The 13981-nt window shown below is 43.8% G+C and overlaps 1 protein-coding gene across 1 annotated transcript in view; it reads left to right on the top strand.

Annotated features, from left to right (window-relative positions):
• The window catches only part of LOC147662702 (uncharacterized), a gene marked incomplete at its 3' end in the record, with an annotated part of 546487 nt that overhangs the window by 447130 nt on the left and 85376 nt on the right, over window positions 1-13981 (top strand). Inside the window, exons 8-9 of the mRNA XM_086950963.1 lie at window positions 9-161; window positions 3532-3618. Of these exons, the coding sequence (XP_086807089.1) occupies window positions 9-161; window positions 3532-3618 (240 nt within the window). The remainder of the gene's footprint in view (window positions 1-8; window positions 162-3531; window positions 3619-13981) is intronic.

The raw sequence follows: 13981 nt of genomic DNA on the forward strand, positions 1-13981 counted from the left end.
TTGTGCAGGCGAGCAACGGGGGCCACACCAGCGACTACTCCTCGTCCCTTCCCTCCACGCCAAACATCAGCCACCGGGAACTGCGAAGTGAACTGTCTCTGGGCCTCGGCACACCCAGCTCCCTCCACCGGGGAGCGAAGCGCAGGACCAGCCTCTTCACAGTGAGTAGGGCAGAGTGCATGCTGATGGGTCCCAGTGCTACAAGCAGCCCTGGTGGGTCCACAGGAAAGGTCGCATTGAATAGAAGTGTCATTGTCACATATTGCAAAAACATTTACTCACCTGAAAAAACACTTGAATGTATGAGAGGGGGAGAAGGTGATGGCTAGAGTTATTCGAGTACCACCTGGACGTTTCTGTGCCATTTCATTTTTTTAAATTCTGTGAAATGTAAATCATCCAAAAACAAAACAGTCAGAAGCCATTTAGGCACTGATTCCGAGTAAGACGGATCTTGGGCTGTTACCATTACTGCCTGGTAAAACCGCCCAGTCCCATTCATTTTGGAGTAAGGCCCAATGCAATGTGGGACCAATATTTTCGGTCGTAAAATGACACTGAATCTGGCATTGCACGGGATTGCACAACATACAGCAGGTGGTAAAAGTGTGAGCGGAGCTATGAGTCTTATTTTTAACTTGCAACATGTCGATGTCTGGTTTTTAACTGCTACGTTTTTAATTCAATCTGTAAAAGCTAGGAAAAGTATGTGTTTTTAAATCAACATGTCCGTTATCTTCTGGTAGCTTTTTCTATTCTGTAAATTATTGATATTATTGTTCTATGTATGTCTTTTGTGCTTTTATGGTCATTTTTTATGCACCGAATAAAGTTTCATGACTTGACTTGACTTGTGAGCGGAGTGTTGTTGGGGTGGGTGATGAGGGGAGATAGAGGAGGGAAAGAGATTTGTTCTACCTGCAGGAGCATTGTACACTCCGCTCTGCTAGAGAAAAAATAAAGAATACAACTTGCCTGCTTCTGTAGTCCAAGCCTCCTCATGCGATTTCCGGTCCAGAATTATCCGCTGGAAAATCATGTTCGGTTCTCCCACGCCCGGTGAAATCGGTGAGGAAAAACCAAACATCTTATAATTATGAGGAATGGAATTAATACATAAACGCATGTGTTAATTTGGTTCCCTATTCCAAGTAATCAGGGCCTTACTGGAGAAAACAGATTTAGAAAAAATGCAATGTGACGGAATAAACATAACAATCGTTTAAAAATGTATATTATTGTTTCTTTTTTTAAACTACAAAAGTACAGTTTTCAAGGAAAATTGTGGATGTGCCATAGTAAAACTCCCTTAGGGAACATAGTTTGAAAATGAAAGTGGAAATAATGTAAGCAAGGAGAAAACACAAAGGGAGGAATGTTGATAAAACGGTTAAGAGAAAGAATGGGGGTGCTGATTGCTAGTGGAAAGCATCCCTACAAAAAAACGGAAACATTATGGAAAAAAAGCAAAAATAAACAGATTTTAAAATTGGAAAACGTTTGTTGTTGCCCCCCAAAAAACAAGTGGGAACGGTGAAGGCAAATAAGGAGGGAAGGATAATGAATACAAACACAGGGCAAAGACAGCATGTGGGTTTGGAGGCAGCCACCCCGGGAACAGCACTTGACCCATGGACAACATGTGGAAGCAGAAGGAGGTGAAAGTTAAAACGATCTGCGCCGACCCAGAAGAAAAAGTGTATTTTCAAGATTGTTGGCAATTACACCTCATAAAATCGTGTAACATGCAAAAGGTAGTCACTGAGAGGGCTTCTACAAATAGAAAATGTCATTAATCTTGAAATTTTCCATCTTAAAAAATTCTATTAAACAGCTTAGGTGAAATTGTTTCCCAGAATTATTATTCCTATTGGTATAGGTGTTATGTTTTTTTCCGAAATCATGTCCAACCGTAAGACTAGTGTGTTGGATACTAAGCTTTTTTGGATTAAGTATGTTGTCCTGTCAGCTCCATGGACTGACAGGCGAGTGATCCAATGTACTAGATGTTGATATGCAGAATTACTTTGCTCTAGACATCTATTCACTTATTTCAGACTAAACATGGCCCCATACCCACACTAAATATAGCTGAATAGGTTTTTTAATGTACTCACTTGAGCCCGAAGCTCAACAGGAAAGAAACATTCCAACTCTGTTTTTCTCTTTCTTGTGACTGGGGTGTCCAAAATAAATGTGTTCCAGAAGTCGTTTCCATAGAAATCTAGAGAGTAATAGGCATGTTACAGAGGTGAGGAGTATGGCTTTGAAATTTGGTACATCCATAAAGTAAGAAATATGTACCATTGATATTTCACAATTTATATCAATATTTCTAAATTACTTACTTCCTTTCCTGCCCCCGTACATTCCTGAAATAGACCATGTAATGGTGAGGGCAAGCTCTTTAGGGTTTGGGAGATCAATTTAGAAAAATGTATAATAAACTAGAGAGTGGAATTCTCATGGGATCCCTTATTATATTTATGTCTTCCTACAGTGGAGGTAAGAGTGGTGTTCAAATGGAATTTGCAGCATGCAATCAATCTTATAAAACGAAGTTAAGAAGTGAATTTACAATTCTACAATCATTAGCTGCAGCCTCCTAACAACCCTTCAGTCAGAAGGAGTAAAATACGTCAACTTGAATTTTTCTCAGTGAAACTAAGAACATACAAGGCTGAGATCGTGTTTGTCCTCTGTTCTATAAGCCTTTTAATTTAACAGAGAACATTAAGGGCGGAGAAAAGTCTAATGATAACACTAGTCCCTCTTGTAGGATTAATGAGCTGTGTCCAAAAGCTCATCTCACTCCAAACCTGCGGGGAGTGTGCAGTGCTCAATTTGTACAGGTGTTTGGGTATTTCTAGACACTTATCTATGACACTGGATTCAAGCTAGCCCTGCTGATGAAGGGTGTTACCCAGAAACCGCTTTCCGGTTCAGGAAAGACCTGGCTTGGCAGTTCGGGCTGGACTGTTCCCATGAGGCACAGGGTCAAGACTGATTTGCATATGGCTAGGTCTGAACTGAGGTGGCGAAGTGAGCTAAAGAATGATGATGGATTCAACCCAGATCTGTGATGGGGGTGAGTGTCTGAAAAGTTTCAGCGCTCCGTCCATTATCTCCTTGTGTTTGCTTAGTCCACCACATGATGGCACTGTCTACTTATTTTTGAGCATAGCTCATCAACATGTTGATAATGTTCAGTGCTCAATATACTTTACGAAAATATTGAAAACAGCAAGCCAGCCTTGCAACTTGAAGAGACGTGAAACAATCAAAATGTCCCTCTTGGTTGGCAGTCCTGGGAAGGACAGTGGGCAGTGCCAATCACGGTGACCTCCTGAACATAGCTCGGGCCCTGGCACTTGTATTTTTCAAAATTAAGAACAGGAAGTATGCAAATTCAGTACTTTAAAAGTTCCAGCAGGGCATAGCTCTTCTAACATGATGATAATTCAGCACTGAATCACAAGGGCCCCATCCCCTTGTATAATGTTCTTTAATTCACATCCAATTCTTTTGTAGAATCGTAGAGGAAGTGATTCTGAAAAGAGGAGTTTGGACAGCAGGGGAGACAACACGGGCAGTGGCCGTTCAATCCCAATTAAGCAGGTAAATTAATTTTCTGTTTGCATTTTATAAATAAGACAGAGTTCATTCACATGTGCGCTTAACACAGTAGGTTTATTTATTTGTTTTGTAATTCATTTTATTGGCATTTAAAAAAAAGAAAACAATGCTACAAACTTAGCAAACAACTAGCCAGTAGACGTTCAATACACAATCATTGTTAAGTCTGCATACCTCGAACCTTACTACTTTTACATTTTACGTACAACACCGATTATGACACCATGAATGTGGATGTGTTCACCGTAGCACAAAACCTGCTGTGGAGGTCCAATTAGCCATTGTAACAGGAGTCAAGAGTAATTCCCCCATATATATAACACATAAAAGTTAATCTGTTAGGCATTAGTGTAACATCTTTATTACCTTTCACCCCTCATTCCGGGTAACTATCGGCACCAGCCCAATTTAGAAAGGGTTCCCAAATGTCTCAAGGTGTGGAAGTGGAAGGCATTAATTCCCAAAATGTGGACAACTGTGAGTGCCCATATGTGACGTCTTCGAGCCACCCCTTTGTAGAAGGAGCTCTCTTCCTCCCCCGATGCACTGCGACCTGGCGTTTGGCAAAGAGAAGGAGTATTGCAAGTAATTTGCGAACCTTAACAGTTGTGTCCTTCTCGTAGCCCAATAGTCCTAGCAGGGGTGTGGGATCTGTGGGCGTGGCTATGATCTGATGGGTCATTGCAAATACAGTAGACCAGAATGATGCCAGCAGTGGACAGTTCCATGCCATGTGTAAAAATGATGCTTGCTCGAGACTACAGCGACAATAGCCTCTTAGTCCCATATGGTGTAACCCCACTGGTGTCCTGTAGAAGCGATGTAGAAACTTAAAGCATATCAGGCAGAGTTTGTAGTTTGGAGATGAGTTGGCAACAACAGAATATCCATTGGGCCTCGGTCAGTGGCATCTCCAATTCATCGTTCCACGCCTGAAATGCCCGTGGCTGTGTCAAAGGAGCTGAAGTTTGCATGTGTGTATAGATCTGTGTAATTAGTCTACCTGGCGAGGATGACTTTAACACCTTCTCCAAAGCAAGTAAGGTAGGCGTGGGGCATGGAAAAGTCCTGCGTAAAGATCTACAGACAGCCCGCAGTTTATGGTAGACAAATGGTTCGGTAAAGGTCAAAGGTTAACACTACACCGGGACTGGGGGTGGTTAAATGTATCTTCCGGGTCGAGGTCAGCGAAGGTGAACAGGTTAATCTTTTGTGCTATAGTTTTGCTTATGCCTTCGCCTACATTGGGAAGCATAGGGTGTGCATACAACTCATTCCACACCCACCGCAGAGTCTCCACCATGTCTATGCCATCCCTGGGTTGCCTATAATGCTGTTAGAGAGCCACCTGGAGCGGGACAGGTGCTGCTGCATCTGTTTCCACAGACATATGTGGTTGGAATGGAGTTTGGTGCACCCAGTAGTGAAGAAACTGAGCCTGGGCACACCATGCATACAACTGCATATCGGGGGCTCCCAAACCGCCCTGACAGAGCAGGAGCGTTAGATGGTCGCATGAGACCCAGGCCTGGCCACCCGCCCAAACCAGCGAGACCAGAAGGGCCTGAGGGACTTAAAGAAGTCTTGTGTGAGCGGAACAGGGAAATTTACAAATAAATAGAGACATTTTGGTAGTACCATCATCTTAACGAGTGCTATTTTCCCCGCTAAGGAGAGCGGGAGCTTTGCCCACGCTGTGACCTTCTCTTCCAACCATGTAATGGCACGACCATAGTTTAAGGACCAAATCTCCTGCGTGTTTCGCCATATGCCCAGATACTTCACTGATTCATCTGCCCCTTTTAGCGGAAACTCTGAGAGAACCGGAATAGTGGTGTCCGTCAATGGGAAAATTACATATTTGGCCCAATTGATAGAAATACCTGAGAGGTCGCCAAATTTGATGAATTCCAAATTTGTCGCCGGGTCGATCATGTACAGTATGACGTCATCAGCGTATAAGGAGATCAGGAGGCTACGTGTGCTAAATCCAATGCCCCTTGCGGTGTGATGTTGCCTAATACTTAAATAACCCTAAAATTAATAAATAACTAATGTAAGTAAAAAATAAAAATAAACATGCATTTTTATTTTTTAATACATGTATATATTAACTTAATATTATTAAAAAATATTAAATATTTTTAGGGTAGGATAGCGGGATGGTAACATTTACTATTCCCACTCCAGTGAGTGCAATAGTAGGGAAAGCGTTGGATAGCGTAGGGGTAAAAATGACTATTCCCACTCCAGTGAGTGCAACAGTAGGGAAAGCGTTGGATAGCGGGAGGGTAAAAATGACTATTCCCACTTCAGTTAGTGCAACAGTAGGGAAAGTGTTGGATAGCGTAGGGGTAAAAATGACTATTCCCACTCCAGTGAGTGCAACAGTAGGGAAAGCGTTGGATAGCGGGAGGGTAAAAATGACTATTCCCACTTCAGTTAGTGCAACAGTAGGGAAAGCGTTGGATAGCGTAGCAGTAACAATTACTATTCCCACTCCAGAGAGTGCAACAGTAGGGAAAGTGTTGGATAGCGTAGGGGTAAAAATTACTATTCCCACTCCAGATAGTGCAACAGTAGGGAGAGTGTTGGATAGCGTAGGGATAAAAATTACTATTCCCACTCCAGTGAGTACAACAGTGGGGAAAGTAATGATTCAATATTTTATCAAAATAAATTAATTATCAATACCAATAAAAAATGTATTACAATTAATTACCAAATATTTAATAATTAATTAATTATAAATACCAATAAATAGTATTTATTAAACATTAATTACCTATTAATAATTAACAACCAAATCATTTTCAATATCCAAAAATAATAATGAATACAAACTTTTACCAATTAATAATTAATTCACAGTAAATTAATTATCAATACACAAAAATAATTTCAATGCTTACTTAATTACAATTACATTATTTCCCACCCAATTCCCCTATAAAGCCACAACCCGCTCCGAATAATAAATTAATACAATTAATATAATTATCAATTAATCAATTAATAAAAATATTAATAAAAAATAATTACGAATTAATAAAAATTAACTACCAATTAATAATTAACAAAAAATTAATTATCAATACCAAGAAATAAAAATAAATATTTACTTAATAACAATTAAATTACTTCTCACCCTATTCCACTATAAACCCACAATCCACTACAGAACTAAAACACAAAATTAAATTACAAATAATTAATAATTCCTAAAAATTTATATTTAATTTACTATAATTAAATTTCTTCCCACTCTATTCGCCTATAAACCCACAACCTGCTACAGAATTAAACTACGCAAAAATTAAATAACATAAAATTCATTACTTTAAAAAAATTCAAACATACATTACAAAAATAATATACACTTTTAACACATATACTAACACTTAAAACACTAAAAAAATCGATATTTTTAACAAATATATTATGACTGTCAATATTACTAACTTCAATATTATGGAAATCGATATTCCTTACCTTAATTTCGATATTCTGCACCACTACATTTTTGTAATTCGATATTCTGTCCATTCTATATAAAAAACTCAATATTCTGTTCAGTCGATTTTTTTTCCCGATGTTATGACTGTTCACCGCATATACCATTGTGATGACTGGAGGAATTCTGGGTGTCCAACACCTCTGCATCATTATCTCACTATTGTCCTGTTTTTACAGGAGGGAGATGTGTTGCAAGGTCTTTGTTTCTATGTTCACCCTTAAACTTGCACTTTGTCCCACTTGTCTACTTCCCCTCGGATCCACCTCCTCATGGATTTTCCCTACATCCTGGCCACGTGCCAGGCTAGCGAGTTACCAACGTTCCATGTGCCAGTTAGCAGTGACAGTTGTCCTGTCTTTGTAGCAGCCGTGGTGGTGGAGGCAACCTACATTCAAAACTCATATTTGAATGCTAATTTAAGCTAAGGTGGAGAGAAATATTTCTGGAGTTATTCACTGGTGCCAGAGGCCTTTTGCTACTGTGCTCATGATTCCATTACTCGTGTTACTCATCTGGAGGCAATTCATATAGCTAAAGTGTTTTTTGCTGGGATCCGGACTCATGATCCGCAGATCACAGTCAATGACAGTGATTAGTGTTTAACTCAATTACCAACACAAGTAGTGTTCTTATGCTCTTTTTGGTGTTATGTTTTTCAATGGATACGAAAGTACAAGAAATAAACAAAACATATACTTGTATAGGGCCCCTGAGAAGGGCTATTTTCCAAACTTTCTTAGTTCCATTTAACTCTTAACAGGTGAGCCTCAAGAGTTAATTTATGGAGGTCAATACAGTATCTACAACTGTACAAATGTGTGTTCTATTGGAGTGATTTGATGCTCTACAATCCCTTGTTTAACCATCACTCTTCCCTAAGGCTTTTTTTTAAGAGATTCCTTACTATTTTATTATTTTGCAAGGTCTTAATAGAAGAGGACCTCATAATCCATTGAAAAACATTTTCAAGGTATCATAAAACCAAGCTAACCCAGTTCTACCCAAGTGCAGGATCCTATTTCAACCCAGAACTAAAGGCCACACTTGACAAATGTTTAGCCCTAAAGCTGGCTATTCAACGTAATTTCAAGGGTTCAAATCCATCAAAATTGATCCATCAAGAGATTTGCCTATGAAACCTTAGTGAGTGGGAAATAAGCTTGGGAAGACCCAATAAAACATGCTTTGCCCCTTCTCCTAGCATTACTCCCTTAATCTGTACTTACTCGCCTTGCTCTTAAAAGCTTCACTCACACAGTGCTTACATAGACCCACTGCCTTCCTTGCCTCCCTCTCTGTAACTAAAGCTCTTACATGTCCATATTATCATTACTTCAAACTTCATGTATCAATGCCTTTATGATACCTGCATCCTTCGGCCCTACAAGAGTCGCAAATAATGATATTCTGTAAACTTCGAAGCATCCTTAACTTTTCCAGTTAGCATACTTCCTTTAATTGTTTACTACAAACTTAAAAATCCTTTATACAACCACACCTGCAGAGTGCCTTCACATGTGGCTAAAGAACAATTCTTCTTATGCATTGTTAGAGCCCCTTTTAGAAGGCCATGGGGCATGCAGGAGTGACTGAGCCCAACCGTGGTGGTTGAGGCCTTTTATTCATGATTTCCCAGGGCCTGAAATACTATGGATCCTGAGCAACTGGGCAAACTACCCCTTCTGCACTTGACTCCCAGTGGTAGCTGTGGATGAGCAGTGAAAAGGTTCCCTTGAGGTGGGGGCGTACATACAGGTAAGAAAACATAAGTCATAACTCAAAGTGCACACAGTATGAACAATAAATCCTCCAGTCCAATACATACTTGTATAAGAAAAATAACTATTTTATTTATAACCCTACAAATTCACAGGAATAACGAAATTCATGAGCAATAACAGAATCTCTTGAGGGCGGGCTCTAGTAATTGTCTGGCCAATCCCTGTCCCACCCTCTTGCTTATAACATGGTTGGGGTTTTCCTGTTCACTCGTGGCCGCATCTGTGCTGCAGCACCTTCAGTAGTGAATCTCCCGGGGCCCACAGGCCGAGTTCAAGTCTTACCAGCTCATGCAGCACAGAAGTGTTTGGAGTTACAGCAGTTGCAGGGAGCGCAGATACTCTAGAGTTCAGATCCTGCTCAGAGATGCCAGGCTGCTTGCAGTAAACCCAGCAGCACCTGGCAGGTGCAGGCTCACTCTACTGAGTGGTGCAGCCAGTTTTCCCCAGTGATCGGAGCAGGTTTCAACTCTCGATGGCACAGTAGGTCAATTTCTAACCAGCAGGGAGAATTCAGTCCTTCGGCCCCTGACTGGAGTCTAGCGAGGGCACAATGTCCTCCTCTGCATCCTCCTGGTCCTCGGGAGTCAGTCAGAGCAGATCATATTTGGGCGAGCTCAACCCGCTGATCACAGCTTTACTCTAGTCACCTGGGACCTGAAATCCATGGCAGCTGAGTACCGGCAGCCCTTCCTGGCATACAGGGCTGCTGCAGTACTTCCAGACACAACGTAGACTCCTCCGGTGCAATCGTCCACACCACAGTGGCCTCTTCTGGTACATGAGGTCACTGCTAAGTATACAAGACCTGGTTTGTTGGTCACACAATCATTTTCATGGTGGGCACCTCTGCTATACGGCATCACCTCTACAAGGTGGTAAGGCCTTGGCACTCCCCGCATAGTTTTCATTGAGCGGCTTAGTCTTTGGTGGCCCTCTCCTGGCATCTGGGGGTCAACACAGGCTAGGACCCGATTGGTGCAAAGCCGAATCCTACCACCTCGCACAGAGTGCTCACAGTAGGGACCCCCACTGGACCTAACTCCCTCCAACACTCTTCTTTTCCTCACAGGGCACACTGGTCTTGGCAAGCAGGCAGGCAGGCACCAGTGCTCCAGGCTCTAGGGCAGGTGATCTCCGTTTTCCCTGGGAGATGTCCCCTCACCCAGCAGGGAGACAAGCCGGCCCAGGCAGAACTCTTGCAGAGCTTCCCCTCCTCACACAGCCTGTCTGGCTGCTTGGCAGATAACAAAAAGGAGAGTCTCACCCTCCCATTTTCCAGACACCAAATGATATTTAGTGTCTGAGTCTTTGAAGTTTTATATTGGGGTCTGCTTTTTTTAAAGTGTATAGTTCTTCTTTGCTCCTGAAAGCATGTCTGTTCCAGCAAGCAAGACTTTGAAGCAGATTGCCTCAACAACACAATTCATGGGGGTGATCAGAGTTCACGTCTGAATGTCATCAAAAGGCACCCAGCCTTAATCTTTATGATTCCCTTATCAGACCTCATCTCCTTTCCTGAGATGTGTCCAGGGCCCTTTCTTGTGATTTATCACTGAATCAAAGAGCAACCTTTTAAAGTGTAAAGGGAGAGTCTCTTCCTCCCTGCCTCCAGTGCATTTCCCTCCCAGCACACATGAATGCTGCAATACACAAATGTGTCCGGGGGTATTCCTCACCTCCTTATGTCTTCACCAGGTAGGCTGGGCCTTCCCAAAAAGGAACCCAGGGTCCTCCATGTAATGTACCATTGTAGGCACACTTACACTCAGCGTACTTTCACCACACATTTATTCTCCAGTACTGTTATCTCCATGCAGGGTGTCACTACAGATACACATGTATACAGCACACACATTCAGTCAGAGTGCACTGCTCAGTGCTGTAGCTTTTCTGTATTGTACCAGGATGTGCTGTTTACAAACACAGTCTGCCAGTACACATTCACTCACTACGTGCACGCTGCACAACACTTCCACCCTTCATGTACTGTACTTCACACAAGTACTCAAACACCTAGCACATGCTTCCATTGCGCAAGCTCTGCACAGCTCTGTATTGCTCATGTCATGTATTCCCAGCAGGCATACATACACTCAGCACATGCACTAACCACAGATACACTACACAGTACTTCTTTACATCTGTACCATAGTCTTCCTATGCACACATACATCCAGTGCAAAGTCACTATCCTACGATGCGCAACACTCCACGTCTACCTGATGTAGGCGAAGGGTAAGTTAAGCACACAGCAGCAGAACTTTTAAAAAAGGGAGTAAGCCTGTAGGCCTCATTCCAGTGACCAAAGGTAAAAAGGTCATCTTCACTGCATGGTATGCTGCCACCAACACGTGTGTGCTGCTTAACTACTGGTGAAGACGTTAGCCTTCCACCACTATGAGAGTAGCTCTTTGGGTACCTCTCTTGGTCCAACAAGACCGCATTTGGGTACCTCTCTTGGTCCAACAAGACCGCAATCCATGAGACAGGCTTATGTCATGGCGCACATGCATAATCTATGTGTGCCTATGAAACAAAAATCAGCAATAGGGATCCAGACAACAGGCCGAATGTCCACTCAGGGCAGAAGTGCACATCATTTACCATGCAGAGGGCTTTTACGTCCCAACATACATCTACTGTGGGATGCCAATCCGTGGTTGATCCCCTGATGTAGACAATTTATGTAAATACAGGTAAATTGTGGCTTGATAGAAACAAACATGACGTTGATCACTGCCAGTTTGTGCTTTTGTGTCTAGGAATGTATTTCTAAAATTACTTGAAAGTATTCAGATTGCTGTGCTCGGCATGAGCATATCAAGAAGGAACGCGAGGACATTACTTCCAAACTACGATAATGATGTTCTAATTTGCTAACCATTACTCACTCGTAGTCCAGATATCGTTTGGAGCATACTTTCCCAGGGTCTCCTAATTTGTGCAGTGGAACCACAAGGTGGTGGCATGGGGGTCGGCGGAGTTCTTTCTCTGCAATATCTTCACCCAATAAGTAATCAATTGAAAGGACTTAGAACTTAGTCTGGACGTCCTGAGCCCTAAAAGACAAATGCTTCTAGGATGCTTGGCCAACATTACACGCATCAAATATTCACAATGCGTCAGATGCGTTGTTGATTCAATCCATAAAGGTTAGAGGCGTTTACTGAGACCAAACACCCCCATTGATATAAGCAACATGTACACATTCAATGAAATAACTCACTAACATGAAAGAAAATTCAGAGTAAACAAATGCTATTCATGCGTAAAAGAATAGCTTATAGTGCCCACACCGCCATCGCTCGCTCCACTTGTACCAACTACATTCACAACCAAGAAGACTCATGAGACATAATTGTGGGAAAACGGTGGTGCAGGTTTATTTGCATACAACAGCAGATAGGTGGGTCATCTTACAGGCGATCCAAGACGGCAGCCCCTCGCTGACCCGCCTGCCTAATTAGCCAATTTGCACGGTAAGTCGATGCTCTTGACGGTGCAATACCTTTAATAGTTATCTCGTTTACTCCCGCCCCCCCTGTCGGGGCGGAGCGATGAGGCACACCCCCGGTCGGTTTAGGCCCCCCGACCGCCCGAAGGACTAACGGGGCGCCGACGTTGTTTCCTGGAACCCCCTCGGCTCCAGGTTCTTGGCTCGGGCACCCCTACTGTGCCAGGCAGAGGTATTGCTGTCTCCTTCTGCCGCAGAGGTACCCTTAATGTCCATCTGCTTCCAGATCGCCCTGTGACTCCGCCTGCAACACAAAACAGACCATTAATTGTTCACACCAACCTGCTGCTCTGCCGCTGGGTCTGGGCCAGGGCGGGAACAGCGCAGAGTAGTCCAGATGCAACGCGGCGGAAAGAGGAAGTACTGAACCGGGCTGGCCTAGATAAAGGCCCTAGGACCGCCCACCACCTTACGTGCTCGCACCTGCATTGGCCACCCCTAAAGGGGGGGCGGCGCCCTGACTGTCGCGCTGATGACGTTATGCTCGCGAGGCATGTGTCACTAAGACGCTGTCTCGCGTTATCTCCCCTTCGCGTCGCGCGGCCAGCGGCATAGTGCCCACACCGCCATCGCTCGCTCCACTTGTACCAACTACATTCACAACCAAGAAGACTCATGAGACATAATTGTGGGAAAACGGTGGTGCAGGTTTATTTGCATACAACAGCAGATAGGTGGGTCATCTTACAGGCGATCCAAGACGGCAGCCCCTCGCTGACCCGCCTGCCTAATTAGCCAATCTGCACGGTAAGTCGATGCTCTTGACGGTGCAATACCTTTAATAGTTATCTCGTTTACTCCCGCCCCCCCTGTCGGGGCGGAGCGATGAGGCACACCCCCGGTCGGTTTAGGCCCCCCGACCGCCCGAAGGACTAACGGGGCGCCGACGTTGTTTCCTGGAACCCCCTCGGCTCCAGGTTCTTGGCTCGGGCACCCCTACTGTGCCAGGCAGAGGTATTGCTGTCTCCTTCTGCCGCAGAGGTACCCTTACTGTCCATCTGCTTCCAGATCGCCCTGTACTCCACCACAGCTCTGGATGAGGCCCCCGACGATAACAGAGCCCCCCACCACCTAGCACCTTGTACTTAAACCTAGCACCTGTATGTCAAACGCAGCCCGCTGCCGCTAATGTTTCCTGCAAGTCAAGGAGAAACACATCCATCCCTGTCTCAGACAAGTGAACCCCATCCTTTTCATAGTAACCCACAGTCCTGTCCTGTATTAATGAATGCCTAATAAACCCCATACCCCTCTTTTCCGTGAACTTCTGCATAGCCCTGTTCACCCTTCTCCTGCCCTGCTCGATGGCAAGTGGCGACCGCGCTCCCCTCCATGTCCTGCGCGGGACAATTTCCGACCATACCAATTCCGTGGTTCCCAACTCGTTCGCTATGGCCGTGAATTCCCGCTGCATGGTATCCACTAAGGCTCGCCTCCCCATGGTTACCAGGTCGTTACCACCCAGATGTATTACTAGAATGTTGGGCGGTCCCCCCAAGGCTGCCACACCCTGCGCCAGTCTGCGCTTCAGCT

This window comes from Lissotriton vulgaris, unplaced genomic scaffold (genome assembly GCF_964263255.1).
Source record: "Lissotriton vulgaris unplaced genomic scaffold, aLisVul1.2 SCAFFOLD_1131, whole genome shotgun sequence".
In the NCBI taxonomy this organism is placed as follows: Eukaryota; Metazoa; Chordata; class Amphibia; order Caudata; family Salamandridae; genus Lissotriton; species Lissotriton vulgaris.